Consider the following 17,761-nt stretch of genomic DNA (forward strand, 5'->3'; position numbering starts at 1 on the left):
ATGAGAAAATTCATTGCACAAGCGCACAGGGATTTTTTAATAACTGATTGATGGATCAACTAAAATATGTTTCTTATTGAAAGCTTAAAATTCTCCTGTGCACACCATCTTTAGTATGCACAGTGACAGTTTATTTAAGAAATAAAAGGATGTTCTTTACTTGTATTGTACAAACAGAAATTTTCAGAAAGACTGAAACATTCAAAACAAGCATTGCAAAACACATCCATTTTGTGAATTTAGCATCCTTGCAATACCAGGATTTTCATTTGACATTACAAATAGTTTTAAAGGGACAGTCAACACCAGAATTGTTGTTGTTTAAAATGATAGATAATCCCTTTATTACCCATTCCCTAGTTTTGCATAACCAACACAGTTATAATAATACACTTTTTGCCTCTGTGATTACCTTGTATCTAAGCCTCTGCAAATTGCCCCCTTATTTCAGTTCTTTTGACAGACATGTATTTTAGCCAATCAGTGCTCACTCTTAAATAACTTCACGTGCAAGAGCTCAATGTTTATCTATATGATACACATGAACACACGCCCTCTAGTGGTGAAAAACTATCAAAATGCATTTAGATTAGAGGTGGCCTTCAAGATCTAAGAAATTAGCATATGAACCTCCTAGGTTTAGCTTCCAACTAAGAATACCAAGAGAACAAAGCAAAATTAGTGATAAAATTAAATTGGAAAGTTGTTTAAAATTGCATGCCCTATTTATTATTATTATTATTATTGGGTGATAGGCTTCCCTGAACAAAAAGGTCTTTGAATCATGAAAGTTTTTTTTAGACTTAACTGTCCCTTTAAGTAAATGACAAAGAACTGCTCCATAAAAAGAAACCTTTCCACACATGAAAACACAAAAAGCAAACATCCAGAAGCTACAATGAGGTTTTATAACCCAGAATGATTAAAAAACATATTTTTTAACTTGTGCATTTTATTATTCTTGTTATAATTTCCAGGGTCCAAGCCTGCTGGTTTTACTTTGTGTACAATATTAGAGCTCATCTGATGTTTAATACCAGAAAGTTATTTTAAGGGAAATACTAAAAATTGCTTAAATATTACTCATGTTAAAAGGATGATGAAGATAGATCAGTATTGTTGTTATCATGATATTTGCAACATTGTAATAATCCTGTGAGTTTAAAGGCACATTCTACAAAATCCTCTATTTGCTATTTTTTTTTATATATTTTTAAACAGATGCAGTGGCTGAAATCCTAGACCAGCAGCAGGGGGGGGGGGGAGGTGCGCAGGAAATTGGGGTTTACAGCTTGGCCAGTATTTGTATTCCATTTTATTTCTTATTGTTTTATCATGATTATAGAAAAAGGCTCTTGATTTTCACATAAATTATTTATCCTCTGTGCAATTTCATTATCCTAAGTTGGAAAGCAAAATTTAATTTGAAACCTTTTTCAACTGTGCATTATACAACATAGAAACTGTAATAAAGGCAATGAGGGTATCAATTGCTGTAACTATTGTACTAGCTTATTCTTCGAAGTGAAAGATCTAGCCTCCTCTAATTACAATAGTAAAGGATAGCACTGAGAAAGCATATTTGTATTTTGCTAGATTTGCTGAATCAATTTAACATTTTCTTTTATCGTTGTTCTTCTGATTCTATTTACATGGACTTTAAATACCTATTGGTTGGTATCAAATTTGTGCATTGACCCACTCTCACTTGAGAATAAAAAAAAGCAAAATCTGGAATCTAGGTTTTCAAAATTCTGCATATTGCCTAAACCAGCAATTTGACTGGCAGCATTTACAGGTTACAGAATTTGTTTTTGGCCTCACTAGGGAATATGTAGAAGAGCACATATTATTAACTAAAACAAGATGTATTTAATGTCCTTTTACTATGAAAGTAGCAAGCCAAGTGTGGTGCTGTTCCCACTAATAATAGTCAATCATCTAATTAAAGAGACTTCAACTTTTCCCCCTTTAATTTGTTCCCAATAATTCATTTTACCTGACTGATTGTATGACATTGTTTACAAATAGCTTCTTTACCCTTATTTTGGCATTTGAAATAACTGATTAAGCCTTTGGTACCCCTACATATACTGAACGTTTCTATACTTAAGTATAGGTTATTGACAAGCTATGCAAAACACAGCCAGCAGAAGAAATGACACTCCCAATAGGGTTTAGCAGAGATAAATAAGAGCCTGATGTTTAAAACCTCACCGTGATGGAGAGAAATCACACAACATTTGAAGGCTTTTTAGGAGCATTATATTGCAATGCATGTGTTTCCCTTTACAGCCAGAACCCTTATTTTGGCATTTGAAATAACTGATTAAGCCTTTGGTATCCCTACATATACTGAACGTTTCTATACTTAAGTATAGGTTATTGACAAGCTATGCAAAACACAGCCAGCAGAAGAAATGACACTCCCAATAGGGTTTAGCAGAGATAAATAAGAGCCTGATGTTTAAAACCTCACCGTGATGGAGAGAAATCATACAACATTTGAAGGCTTTTTAGGAGCATTATTTTGCAATGCATGTGTTTCCCTTTACAGCCAGAACCCGATACAGCTAAATTAAAAGCTCTCAGGCTAAAATGTGCCATTCAAAAACTATTGACATCTTATATCATCTCGCCAGAGGGGAAAGCTTTAGATCATCAGGCCCTAAGTATTGGATGTTAGTTTACAGACAGTTATAAAATAAGGATGCATGTGTGTGTACAGAAAATGAGAAAAAGGGATATCTGATTTCCCTGGAAGTTCAACATATTTCAATGGGTTGTGGTTTTAAAGAACAAAGCCAGTTATTTCATATACACAAATAAACATAAACACACAATTTTCACACATATTTACTCTAAAACTGATATGACAAGTCATTGGAAATGTATTAAGAAAGAAAACTATTTTAGAGTACACTGTCCATTTAATGGCTGTATTAGGATCTGTATCTTTTTGTAGAGATATCACTAGGAACCTCCTTATTTTAGGTATTTTACATTTTTTTGTATTTTACATGTATGTCTCTTTAATAAGTATTATTGCTATATAAAGCAGTAACTTGTCAATGCTATAACAAGGTGCATGATTATATCTATTAATATAATATATATGCACTATATAATAAACCCCAATAGATTAAGGATAACAGGGGGTTAATGGATAGTGAGCCTCAGAGGAGATTAATCACCTGTTTTCCTCGCTCACACAGCAGTAGCCAATATATTATTAAGGTCATATGCACATGATTCTGCTATGTCATTGGATAATTTTTAAACATTGCATGTTTGTTAACCCTTTAAGGACACAGCTTTCAGTTTGCTCAATTGTTTTATGACGGAAAAATTCTGTCATATGTCCTTAAGAGGTTAAATGCTATATATATATGATGTGATGTTTATTTATTTTATTCACTGCCTGAGGAAAGAGTGTCATAAGCACTTTAAAACATGTTGCAGATTATATTTAAGTTTTACATTTATATATTTGTTTTCTCACTAAATAGTCCTCTAATGCAGAGAGGTTATTTTGGTTTTATCTAAAACTGTGAGAGTTTTTTTTTACTTTTATTTTAACTGTGGATCGGGTACCTGTTTGCCTGAGTGAGCCAGCTGGTGGGGTTATATTAACCCAGCTTGCAATATAGTGCACCACTTTTGTGAGTATATTCTTTGGAGGGTCTTTGGGATTTTTTTCTCTATTTTGTAGTGATTTCATGCACTACTGGAGCACCCTTCCCCCTCCCTCCTTGCATTTTATTTTGCAGCAACCATTGGTATATCCATGATCTGGAGTGAGCCAGCTGGTGGGCTCTGATCTATCCAGCCTACCTGACTTGCACTGCCAAATAGTGCGCTGATTTTGTGAGTATCATTCTGTAGAGTAATGTATTGCTACAATGTCCAACAATTGTTATGATCTTCTGCACCATTGGAGCGCCTTTTCCTGTTTTTTCATATATATGGTTATAGAATGATACAACATTTACAAATTGACAACTTTAAAGAATATAAAAAGGTAAAGGGCCCAGTCTGTGAGTTGCTATCTCATGTATACCATCTTTATGCAAGATACAGTTAAGGGAGGTTCAAAAGCTTCATAGTTAAGGAGACAGAAGGGAAGATAAGACAAACAAATCTGTTATTAAAGATTCTATGAATCTCTGAAGAGGTTTGATTTCCTGATAACTTAACCCCTTAAGGACCACAATGTACCCTGTATGTCACTGGTCGTTAAGGGTTTTTTCAGGACATAATAGCACAAGTCTAGCAAGAACACGCTATTAATGCACTACCTCCAGCAGGCTTTGTGAAATAGAGCAGTCTCAACGCTGGTGGCAAGACCGCGCTATAAAACAATCAAGTCCCAAAAAAAGGCCAACGACATACAGGGTACGTCGCTGGTCCTTAAGGGGTTAAGGTGAGTCATACCATATAATAGGTGCAGTGAGAAAAGGGTATTTCTGAAAAGAAAATGATGAAGTACTGAGGGAGAATGAGATAAGCAGGTCTTATGCACAGTGAAGGGGTGGATGGGATGTGGACTTATTTGCAAGATATGAAAATGTGACGTGTTATTGAGGACCTCATATGTTAGGGTCAAGAGTTTGAATGTTAATCTTGTGGCTAAAAGAAGTGATTTCAGGGTCTGACAAACTCATACAGCAAATGAAAAACTGTTAAAGGAAGATGAGTCAGACATGCATGGTGGATTGCATGGCAATGGATGGTAGTATAGAGACAATGAGAATGGATTTGAAGTACATACTGTATATGATAACTGATGAGTAAAAAGCTTTACTTGTGCCTTGTGTGAGAATATAGCATTTTTTTTGTTATTCTTAAGATGAAAGCAGAAGGAATGTGAGGGATAAATGAACGTTCTGTGTCAGATGTTATATTAGGATTGAATAGTTGAAAATCAGATGGTGTGGTCAACAGAAATAAGAATATAAGAGGCCAAAGATCATTTAAAGGAGTTCAAGTTTAGCTATGGTTGGGTTCAGATCCAAAAAGGACATCCATGATGAGACTGTGGTCAAGAATGGTGAAGATAGGTCAGGCGGCTTCAGTATACAGATAATTTTGTAAAGTACAGGCCTTGATATGCAGACTAAAATTAGAAGGGGCTAGAATTTAGCCTTGTGGCAACTCTTTTATCAATGTAAGAATATTGTTTAAACTACCCCCTTGAAATTTCACAAAATTAAAAATAAAAGTTAGTATAATGTAATAAATTTGGCCTTGGTTGGTTCATTATTGATGGCATCAATAGATAATAGATAATGGCTGACAATTAAATTAAATGATTATTTAGTTATTATTACCATCTAAAATCTATACTTACTGGTATGTTTATTGAAAAATCTTACTTTAAAAAAAATATGATTAAACGTGTACATGCTCAATTACATTGTAATGAATTGACAAAATAAACAATTGGTAGTCTTGTAATAAGAAAATCAAATGTTTTATGACAAATTGGAGTTATTTTTTTAAGCAACAGGAATTCCGTTTCACATATAACAGCACTTTTTTGACTGACAACCAATCAAACACTGACAAATGCTTTCCATTGTATTTTCAGTAATTTGTAACAATATTACAAAATGCAAACTATGGAGTTTTACTCATGAGTTTAAGAAATGCCAACATTTTACATGTTTTAGCATAGATCTACAGTTTACTCTGCACAGAAAAGTAAAAGTAACACTGTATCTTAGAAAGTTAAATTCGATTTCTCACTACAAAATACATATACATTATTTTAATGCTTCTTAAAAGCATAAATAAATATCCCAGATGTAGAAATAAAGTAACTTCATGTTTGCATTTTAATAAAAATATATAAAATGGGATGCTTACTTAAGAAATTAGAATGATAAACAGACAATATACTCACATATATAATAATATTCACGGCCTGGTCTAAATTCGAATCCCAGTGAAAATGGTGTAAAAAGTTGAAATTTTTCTGAAAACTTTAGAGGTCCATTAGAGGAGTGAGGTCGATTACACTCCCATCTTTTAAAGCCTTTAGATGTATGGTCACATGAATTGTAGCCGTCGAAGTTTACCATGTACAAAACGTAACGTTCCGTTTTATCTTCAGGCACGGAATCTTCATAATGTGGGCAGAACACATCTAGGTAATCATTGATACAGACGTCTATATGGTAGTCTCCTCTCATGAACCTGAATTAAAAAAAAATAGATATATATGGTTTAGAAAATGTGTGTTTAGAAAATAAGTTGTCAATAGCAACAAGATACATTTACTTTTTTTCTAAATAGAGGATGTACTAAACACATAACAATATTAATACTTTGTAGAGCCAAACTATAACTTAGGGATTTTATGATATAGTTTTACCTAGATTACATAAATAACAAAGAGGACACATAACATTACACATGTTTTCCAGTGATCTTGTAAATATTTTTAAAAGCTTTACTGTTTTTGTTTTATTATTAAAATTATTATTATTTTTGCAGAAGTTGGACATTGTAAATAAAGGACCCATACTAAAGTAGCAATGAAAAAAGCATTGTCCATTGAAGTACATACTGATGGGTCAGTAAGTAATATATAATGTGAAAAAAAAACAATAGACAGACAGGCAACAGAAAGAGAACAGCTTTGACTCAATCTACTAGCGACTAGGGAATGGGAAAAAGAAGTAAGTTGGTAAGTTGTTTCTTATGCTACAGTCATGACAAGAAGACTGAGAAGGGCTTTTTTAGGAAAGTGAATATCATGAAAATTAGTGAATAGGTTATATATTCTAGGTTATAACATATTTAAAGGGACACTGAACCCAACATTTTCTTTTATGATTCAGATAGAGCATGCAATTTTAAGCAACTTTCTAATTTACGCCTATTATAAAAAAAATTCGTTCTCTTGCTATCTTTATATGAAAAAGAAGGCATCTAAGTTTTTTTCTTGGTTCAGAACTCTGGACAGCAGTTTTTGATTGGTGGATGAATTTATCCACCAATCAGCAAGGACAACCTAGGTTGTTCACCAAAAATGGGCCGGCATCTAAAATTACAATCTTGCATTTCAAATAAAGATACCAAGAGAATAAAGAACATTTGATAATAGGAGTAAATTAGAAAGTTGCTTAAAATGTCATGCTCTATCTGAATAACAAAAGAAAAAATTTGGGTTCAGTGTCCCTTTAAGAAGTCTAAATATAAAATACAGGTATTTTGTTTATGTTTGGAATCAACAGGACTCCTGTATTTTAAGACAAAAAAAAAAAGTTTCCAAAAGTTTCAAAATGCACTGAGATAAGAGGCAGTTTAATCGCTTAAAAATTAGCATATAAGCTTACCTAGGTTTAGCTTTCCACAAAGAATAACAAGAGAGAAAAGCAAATTTGATGATAAAACTAATTTGGAAAGTTGTTTAAAATTGCATGCTCTATTGGAATCATGAAAGTTTAATTTTGACTAGAATGTCCCTCTAACTATATAGCATCATGCCCAACTCATGTTTTAGTTAGATTAACATGCTGTACCACATTTAATATATAAAGGGCTAGGTTACAAGTGATGCTCTAATGTTTGTGCTCAATCGATAGCACTAAGAAATGTGCCAATTGTAATCTAGCGCAAACTGTTTTTTCTCTTTTTCTACTCTTTCTCTCTCTCTGTCACTATGTCTCTCTCTGTCTCTCTCAATATATATATATATATATATATATATATATATATAATATAATATATTGTGTTTATATATGCTTCCTAACAGCAGGTTAGCTGTGAAACATTTCCCTGGGCAAATATGTCAGCTACTAGACAAGAAAAATTGTATCCTTTAAGGAACTGACACTTGAATTATGAAGTTTTTGTGATCATGGATGACATTGTGAGGGCAGAAGCCAACCCACAGGCACATTGGTATTAAAATATGTCTTGAGCATTTGACTTTTGAAAGTCTGAGGAACTGCCAGAAATATGGTATGCTACTGGGCGAATAAAACCAATTCTAAATTCATGGGCAAGGATGCATGAACTTCAAGTATATAGGACAGGAATAGACACTGGTAAAGAAGAGAACTGGAACACTTTAGACAAAAAAAAATATAACAATCAAGTCAAAAAGTGAGAAATATCAGTTTCTTTCATTTTTTTTATTTACTGGTCAATTTTAAAGTATTTTAAGACAGACAGATGATAGATAGTCATTTACATATCCAGTTTAGATTCTGTCACAAGTTTTGTGACATTTTTTTGTTGTTTTTGCTACATGTGACTGGTACTCATTTGTCAACATAAGTGCATAACATGTATGGCATTTAAAAGAAATTTGAAAGCAATACAATTTGACTGCCAACCTAAATAGACAGAAAGCTGCAGCTTTATGATAAAAGGATTCTGGGATATGAATTAATAGTCCACAGACTAACCTGACAGATATGAACAAGAGCCAGATGAGAGTTGTAGCCCAAGGTGCTAGCCCAAATGGAATTTCTCTTTAATTATTGTAGAACATTTTCAGACATGCTATAGAGGAAGATTTGCAAGTGTCATTTTTGTGACATTTGACACTGATGTGCTTTGAATGATGAATTAGCATTTTAGCTGAAAGCCCACCCTGGTGCTAAGCGAAGAGAATAAATGCATGAAATATCTTAGCAAGAGAGAAATGTGATCACTGAGAACAAAGGAACATTCTTCCTTCAGAGAACAATGTTTGCTGTTTTCAGACAGATTAAACCTACTGGTAATTTTAAACTGCCCAATAATAATTACCTGCCTACAAAGTGACAAACATTATGCTAGAAATGTTTCACTCATGGGTAGTCGATTGCTCACCGTTCAGGGTTTTGATTTAAGCAAGGCACAATTTGTGTTCAGCTTTCTTAAATAAGCATGGTGTGCACAAAGTTCATCCTCATATTAATGAAAAATAAAACTTATTAGTGCAACCATAGACATTCAGAATTATACATTACTTGTAATGTGTGGTCCAAAACTAGCTCTCCATCTATCATCTATTATTGATGGTACAATAACCCCTGCTCAATGACCTCTCTTGCTTTCAACTAATTGATCATCTTCCTCTACTAGTCACAGTGATAAAGCTGTAGAATAAACACAGAAAGAAAAAGGGGTCATGACATACTCCCATATGAAAGCTGACATCTGTACGTGTATTTATGTTTTTTCTGTTCATTCTTTATAATAAAGTACTCAAACACATAGATAACTGCTCCAAATGTATAATATTTTAGTAAATATAATAAAATATGTTAAAAAGAAATGAGGAAAAGCAAACTTCTTTAGGAATTAGATTATTTAGTTAACACATTTGTGAGCGTATTACAAGTTGAAAGTAAACGTGACCGCACAAACTAATTTTGCGCTTGTCGGGTTAGTGCAACTGAAGACCTTACGTAAAGGGTTAGGGCTCAATAAAAAAGTTACATTAAACACAACTTACATACATTAAAATAAAGTGTAATAGTCATATATACACTAAAATAAAAATTATTCACATATTTATTACAAATAATGTTATGCGGATTAAAAGGTATATGGTATATGACAAGGGCTAATATATATATATATATATATATATATATATATATATATACAGGGCTTGCAATTACCAGTGGTCCATTAGTCCCGGACGATTAAGTGGACTAGTAACTACTTCCATCTGGGCTAGCAGCTTTTAACCTCTGACTAGTAAACCATAGTGATATTTTTCCACATATATATATATATATATATATATATATATATATATATATATATATATAATACACAATCAGCGCTTAAAGGATATGAGGTATCTGTTTGTCTAAATATATAATCCCATCCGTTACCCAGATTATATATGTGTAAGACTAATACAGTTTCTGTAACCAACAGTCTCATGTATATAAGGGTGGTTAGTCTATGGAAAAAGTTCCTTATGATCCACAGTGCAGGTTCCCGTGTGCATATATATGTATGGCAGCCCGTCTGAAATTAAAGGTGATCCCCCGCTGGGCGAGGTTCCTCTTGTTAATCACCTACCTTTCAGATATATATATATATATATATATATATATATATATATATATATATATATGTGTGTGTGTGTATATATATGTGTATACATATATGTGTATATATATATATATATGTGTATACATATATATTTATATGTATGTGTATATATATATATATAAACAAAAACCACAAGTATACACATGTGTGTGTGTATATATATATATATATATATATATATATATATACAGAATTATTAGGCAAATGAGTATTTTGACCACATCATCCTCTTTATGCATGTTGTCTTACTCCAAGCTGTATAGGCTCGAAAGCCTACTACCAATTAAGCATATTAGGTGATGTGCATCTCTGTAATGAGAAGGGGTGTGGTCTAATGACATCAACACCCTATATCAGGTGTGCATAATTATTAGGCAACTTCCTTTCCTTTGGCAAAATGGGTCAAAAGAAGGACTTGACAGGCTCAGAAAAGTAAAAAATAGTGAGATATCTTGCAGAGGGATGCAGCACTCTTAAAATTTCAAAGCTTCTGAAGCATGATCATCGAACAATCAAGCGTTTCATTCAAAATAGTCAACAGGGTCGCAAGAAGCGTGTGGAAAAACCAAGGCGCAAAATAACTGCCCATGAACTGAGAAAAGTCAAGCGTGCAGCTGCCAAGATGCCACTTGCCACCAGTTTGGCCATATTTCAGAGCTGTAACATCTCTGGAGTGCCCAAAAGCACAAGGTGTGCAATACTCAGAGACATGGCCAAGGTAAGAAAGGCTGAAAGACGACCACCACTGAACAAGACACACAAGCTGAAACGTCAAGACTGGGCCAAGAAATATCTCAAGACTGATTTTTCTAAGGTTTTATGGACTGATGAAATGAGAGTGAGTCTTGATGGGCCAGATGGATGGGCCCATGGCTGGATTGGTAAAGGGCAGAGAGCTCCAGTCCGACTCAGACGCCAGCAAGGTGGAGGTGGAGTACTGGTTTGGTCTGGTATCATCAAATTTGAGCTTGTGGGGCCTTTTCGGGTTGAGGATGGAGTCAAGCTCAACTCCCAGTCCTATTGCCAGTTTCTGGAAGACACCTTCTTCAAGCAGTGGTACAGGAAGAAGTCTGCATCCTTCAAGAAAAACAGGATTTTCATGCAGGACAATGCTCCATCACACGCGTCCAAGTACTCCACAGCGTGGCTGGCAAGAAAGGGTATAAAAGAAGAAAATCTAATGACATGGCCTCCATGTTCAGCTGATCTGAACACCATTGAGAACCTGTGGTCCATCATCAAATGTGAGATTTACAAGGAGGGAAAACAGTACACCTCTCTGAACAGTGTCTGGGAGGCTGTGGTTGCTGCTGCACGCAATGTTGATGGTGAACAGATCAAAACACAATGTCAGAAATGTATATTTGGGAATGTTGAGATGTTATATTGGTTTCACTGGTAAAAATAAATAATTGAAATGGGTATATATTTGTTTTTTGTTAAGTTGCCTAATAATTATGCACAGTAATAGTCACCTGCACACACAGATATCCCCCTAAAATAGCTATAACTAAAAACAAACTAAAAACTACTTCCAAAACTATTCAGCTTTGATATTAATGAGTTTTTTGGGTTCATTGAGAACATGGTTGTTGTTCAATAATAAAATTAATCCTCAAAAATACAACTTGCCTAATAATTCTGCACTCCCTGTATATATATATATATATATATATATATATATATATATATATATATATATATATATATATATATATACTTTGAAGCCCTTACCAGTCAAACTGTAAACAAGAAAAATCTATTTGATTCACTTTTGTGTGTATTTACTGTAAACATTTTACATTCCAATGTGGCTTACATAGGGGAAAATGTTCTATGCATTTTTACATAGGAATTCATATATATATATATATATATATATATATTTTCATAAAATACATAAAATACATCAGATATACGGTAATAAATATTTAAAAATAAAAAGAACATTTTCTTATATGTGAAGAACATTGGAATGTTAAATATTCATAACTACCTTCAGGTTAGCACAGTAGGTTTTTAACTCCTGTTTGGTTAGCGCACAAGCGATAACTGTGGGGGTTTATTCAGTTTGCGCTTTCCATTGTGGTCTATGTTGAGAAAGTTAGCGAGATCGCAATATACGTAAGTTTGCAAGTAACTTTCAACTTGTAATATGCGCGTCAACCTTTACCCGTAATAACTTTACTGTCAGCGGTATGAGCGCTCAAGTGGGATCGCTAAATACCGCTCCACTCTAATCTAGCCCTTAGAATTTGAAGATGAATTTTTCTGTTTGGCTGCCAATAAAGTATTTTTTTCCTTCAGAAAATATATTGTAGGAGATCTTTCCTTCCCAACAGTAAAGGAAAAACAAGACTTTCCAGATGTGTATTGCAAGGGAACTCCTGTCAATCTAGCATATTCTAAGACCTTTGAATAGCCTCTGTGTGTGCTCTGTTCACACACTGGCTATTCTTCATAAGGAAAAGTGTCAGTGTCCTATATAAAATATAGCTACCGTGTGCATTGTGCAAGAACAGAGATCTCTCATCAGCCATGGAGAGCACTGGTTAGCAGTTGCTCTTCAGTGCTTTGGGACCTGTAGCTTAAAATGCTTTACCCCACATATGCATTGTAACAATTACATCTGCAGTTCAACATCTGCAATATATGTCCTGAAGTCTTTTTTATGTTGTGATGTATGTATGTCTAGAAACCTTATATGTCATTTTGTCCATAGTCTTTTAAAGGTCGAGTTCTCAGTTGCTTGGATTCCTATGCCCTCATGCCAATTACTATACATTTATATTTTAAATTAAACTGACAGATAAACTATTTTCAGTTTTATAGCTTTACAGCTATTTTCCCCCTTTTTACACACAGCTCCTGAAACATATTAATTCTCCCGGCTGTTTGCCCATAATGGAAAAAGTTACACATTTTTGATTCTCTGCATCTTTTTGTCCCTTGATAACCTAATATTGGTCATGTATGCATCCTGTTTTCACAAGATTAGTGGGACAATAGAGCAAGATTATCATTAGACCTTGGAGACATTTATTAAAATATTGTATTCCTCTTGCATTAGTTAAAAAAAGATATCTCCTGCTAGTATTCAGTGTTTATCTGTCACAGTTTTTAAATAAATAGCATTTTTAAATTCATGTTCCTTTTAAAATAACACACAAAGTTTACTTTTTTATCTAAAGAGAGACAATGTTTTTTTGATTAATAGATTCATTTTTTTTGTCTGTCTAGTACAACTATCAGTAAGACAGTAAGACCAGCGCACATTATCGACAACTAAAGCGCAATGTGAACGCGTGCTTGAGCTCATGAGATTCCTTAGGCTCCTATCAACTTTAGACACCATAAACTGCATTGTGCAGTTTTTTTTATTTAAAAAAATGCTACTTTTTTAAAATAAAAAACTATAATGCCCTCTATTTTGAAGGCATTTGGGGCACTTTTAGAACATTTAGATTGGATCTCTGGTTAATTTTCTGAGTGCTAATTGCTACCGCGAGTTTGCAGTAGCCATAACCAGCCACTTGTAATGGCTGGTTAATTATTGCGGGAGATAATTTAGCACTCATAATCTAGCCCTAAATAACAATTGTCACAAATTAAAATGTAAAATCTTCATACTGTAAAAGAGTTAACATTTTTTCTTTCCTTAATCCACAGGTGGAAATCAGCAATCCATGAATGGAGACGTATGACCTTTCACCCCACAGCTGCGAGAAGTGCTAGCTACACATAGATTTCCAATATACTGCCAGCACCTCTGACAGCTAGAGCAAATTAGTAACCAGCATTTCATAGATGCAAAAAATGCATGTAATTGTAAGGAAAGTTATGTTCCACTTATGTAGAAAGAATCTAGTTTCATCCATTGTATGACACTCATGTAAAGATGTCTATTTGATGATAGAGGAAGACTAAGACATGACTTGCAGTGATCAGAGAAAGCAAGTGGCTGAACGTCTCATTTCTAGGTTGCTCGATGAAGCCTATTGATTCACTGAATTATTAATATACTATAGATCACCTTATATCCGTAGCATGTTTCACCCTACTGTACTAATTCATACATAAACATATAATAATAATAATATTAATTTATTGCTAATTCAATCTCAATTGCATCCTATTTAAATTATATTCAACTCTTCATACAATTTAATAACACAATTAGGATTTGGTTGCTTTTGAGACGTACACTAAACTTTTAGTAACAACAACAACATTTGTTAAAGGGACATGAAACCTAAAATGTTTCTTTCCTGATTCAGATAGATAATACAATTTAAACAACATTCCAATTTACATCTATTATTTAATTTGCTTCATTCTTCAGATATCATTTGTTGATATAATAGCAATGCACATGGGTGAGCCAATCACACGAGGCATCTATGTGCAGCCACCAATCAGCAGCTACTGAGCCTATTTATATGTGTTTTTCAACACAGTGTATCAAGAGAATGAAGCAAATTAGATAATAGAAGTAAATTGGAAAGCTGTTTAAAATTGCATGCTCTTTCTGAATCATGAAATACATTTTTTGGGGTTCATGTCACTTTAAAAGTCTGTTAATCAATTTGTAATACGGCATATATTAAAAAGTGATGTACAACACTAAAGTCACTGCCAACTATCTGGGTTAAATGAATCTTTGACTTTTTGTAGATAGATAGATAGTAGAAGAAAGAAATAAAAAAGAGAGAGAAAAACACACATACTGTATATGTATATTATAAATGAAGAATTCAAACTCAGTATTTCATTTGCCAAGAAAACATTTTTATTTTTTTTAAATATCCAAATTATCCTTATAAATAAATTAATATGTATTATAAGATGAGCTAGAATATAGGGGTAGGCAACGTTATTTAAAACTTAAAAAGCTTTTATATTTTATTTAGTCTAGAAAGCACTTCTTTACGTTTTTAAATTACATTTAAGACAAACTACTAAAATCGACTAAATGTATAACTTCCAGATTATATATAAATAACATTTACAGAGAAAATCATCTTACTTTGGTTTCATAAGTATTCAGTCCATTCGCTATTGCAGTCCTAGCTCAGCTCGGGAGCAAATGAAATCTTTGAAAGGTCAGAAAATTAGTAAAATTAATGAAACTTGTATATAATTTCCCTAAGGGATATAAAGACTTTCAAGCTGAAAACTTACATAGTGACTCAACAAAACAACCTTGAAAACCATAGAGCTTTAGAAAAATGTCAGGGGATAAATTTGTAAAGAGGCACAGAGCAAAAAAATCCAACAAAATCTTATCCAGTGATACTAGTGATCTCTTTCTGCACTGCAAAAACAGTGAGCAAGTGGAAGATGCATATTTTTTTTACCAATACAGCTGAGGCTATTAGCATTAAAGTGATGGCATGTGTAATCATACAGTAAAACATTGGAACTTTCATTCATGAAAGGCTTTGTAAACACTTACGGCTAGATTACGAGTTGTGGGCTAGGTTAAAAAAGCAGCGTTAAGAGGTCCTAACGCTGCTTTTTAACGCTCCGCTGGTATTACGAGTCTTGAAGGTACAGGCTCACCGCTCACTTTTTTGGCCAAACTTGGAAATACTGCAAATACACTTACGTAAATTGCGTATCCTCTTTTTTCAATGGGACTTGCATAGTGCCAGTATTATGAGTCTGCCAAAAAGTGAGCAGTAGACTCTCTCCTGTCAAGACTGGTACCGCATTTTAAAGTCAGTAGTTATGATTTTTACACTACAACGCCGTAGCATAAAACTCTTAACTAAAGTGCTAAAAAGTACACTAACAGCCATAAACTACCTATTAACCCCTAAACCGAGGTCCTCCCGCATCGGAAACACTAAAAAAAAATTTGTAACCCCTAATCTGCCAAACCGGACATCGCCCCCACTATAATAAATATATTAACCCCTAAACCGCCGCACTCCCGCCTCGCAAACATTAGTTAAATATTATTAACCCCTAATCTGCCATCCCTAACATCGCCAACGTCGCTGCCACTATACAAAATTTATTAACCCATAAATCTAAGTCTAACCCTAACCCCCCTTAACTTAAATATAATTTAAATAAATCTAAATAAAAATTACTATAATTAACTATATTATTCCTATTTAAAACTAAATACCTATAAAATAAACCCTAAGATAGCTACAATATAACTAATAGTTACATTGTAGCTATCTTAGGGTTTATATTTATTTTATAGGCAAGTTTGTATTTATTTTAACTAGGTAGAATAGTTACTAAATAGTTATTAACTATTTAATAACTACCTAGCTAAAATAAATACAAAAGTACCTGTAAAATAAAACCTAACCTAAGTTACAATAACACCTAACACTACACTATAATTAAATTACTTACCGAAATTAAATACAATTAAATAAAATTAGCTAAAGTACAAAAAACCCCACTAAATTACAGAAAATAATAAACAAATTACAAGATTTTTAAACTAATTACACCTAATCTAAACCCCTAACAAAATAAAAAAGCCCCCCTAAAATAAAAAAGCCCTACCCTACACTAAATTACAAATAGCCCTTAAAAGGGCCTTTTGCAGGGCATTGGCCCAAAGTAATCAGCTTTTTTACCTGTAAAAAAAATTACAAATCTCCCCCAACATTAAAACCCACCACCCACACAACCAACCCTACTCTAAAGCACACCCAATACCCCCTTAAAAAAACCTAACACTAACCCCTTGAAGATCACCTTACCGGGAGAATTCTTCATCCAACCGGGCCGAAGTCCTCAATGAAGCCCGGGAGAAGTCTTCACCTAAGCTGGGCAAAGTGGTCCTCCAGACAGGCAGAAGTCTTCATCCAGACGGCATCTTCTATCTTCATCCATCCAGCGTGGAGCAGGTCCATCTTCAAGACATCCGACGTGGAGCATCCTCTTCATCCGATGGCTCTTCTGGAATGAAGGTTCCTTTAAATGACGTCATCCAAGATGGCGTCCCTTCAATTCCGATTGGCTGATAGAATTCTATCAGCCAATTGGAATAAGGTAGAAAAAATTCTATTGGCTGATTGGAACAGCCAATAGAATGCCAGCTCAATCCTATTGGCTGATTGGGGGGCTTTTTTATTTTATTAGGGGGATTAGATTAGGTGTAATTAGTTTAAAAATCTTGTAATTTGTTTATTATTTTCTGTAATTTAGTGTTGTTGTTTTTTGTACTTTAGATAATTTAATTGTATTTAATTGTATTTAATTTATGAAATCATTTAATTATAGTGTAGTGTTAGGTGTAATTGTAACTTAGGTTAGGTTTTATTTTACAGGTACTTTTGTATTTATTTTATCTAGGTAGTTATTAAATAGTTAAAATAGATACAAACTTGCCTGTAAAATAAAAATAAACCCTAAGCTAGCTACAATGTAACTATTAGTTATATTGTAGCTAGCTTAGGGTTTATTTTATAGGTAAGTATTTAGTTTTAAATAGGATTAATTTGTTAATGATAGGAATTTTTATTTCAATTTCTTTTAATTATATTTAAGTTAGGGGGTGTCAGGTTTAGGGTTAGACTTAGGTTTAGGAGTTAATGACTTTAATATAGTGGCGGCGACGTTGGGGGCGGCAGATTAGGGGTTAATAAATGTAGGTAGGTATCGGCGACATTGGGGTGGCAGATTAGGGGTTAATAAATATAATGTAGGTGTCAGCGAT

At 33.6% G+C, this 17,761-nt stretch overlaps 1 protein-coding gene across 2 annotated transcripts in view; it reads right to left on the reverse strand.

The window, feature by feature from the left end:
- EFNA5 (ephrin A5) overlaps positions 1-17,761 on the reverse strand; it is a 580,433-nt gene that overhangs the window by 92,613 nt on the left and 470,059 nt on the right. For both annotated transcript variants that reach the window (XM_053701527.1, XM_053701526.1), the window contains exon 2: positions 5,906-6,198. In XM_053701527.1, coding sequence (XP_053557502.1) covers positions 5,906-6,198 — 293 coding nt within the window. The remainder of the gene's footprint in view (positions 1-5,905; positions 6,199-17,761) is intronic.

The sequence above is a fragment of the Bombina bombina genome, chromosome 2 (genome assembly GCF_027579735.1).
Source record: "Bombina bombina isolate aBomBom1 chromosome 2, aBomBom1.pri, whole genome shotgun sequence".
Classification (NCBI taxonomy): domain Eukaryota; kingdom Metazoa; phylum Chordata; class Amphibia; order Anura; family Bombinatoridae; genus Bombina; species Bombina bombina.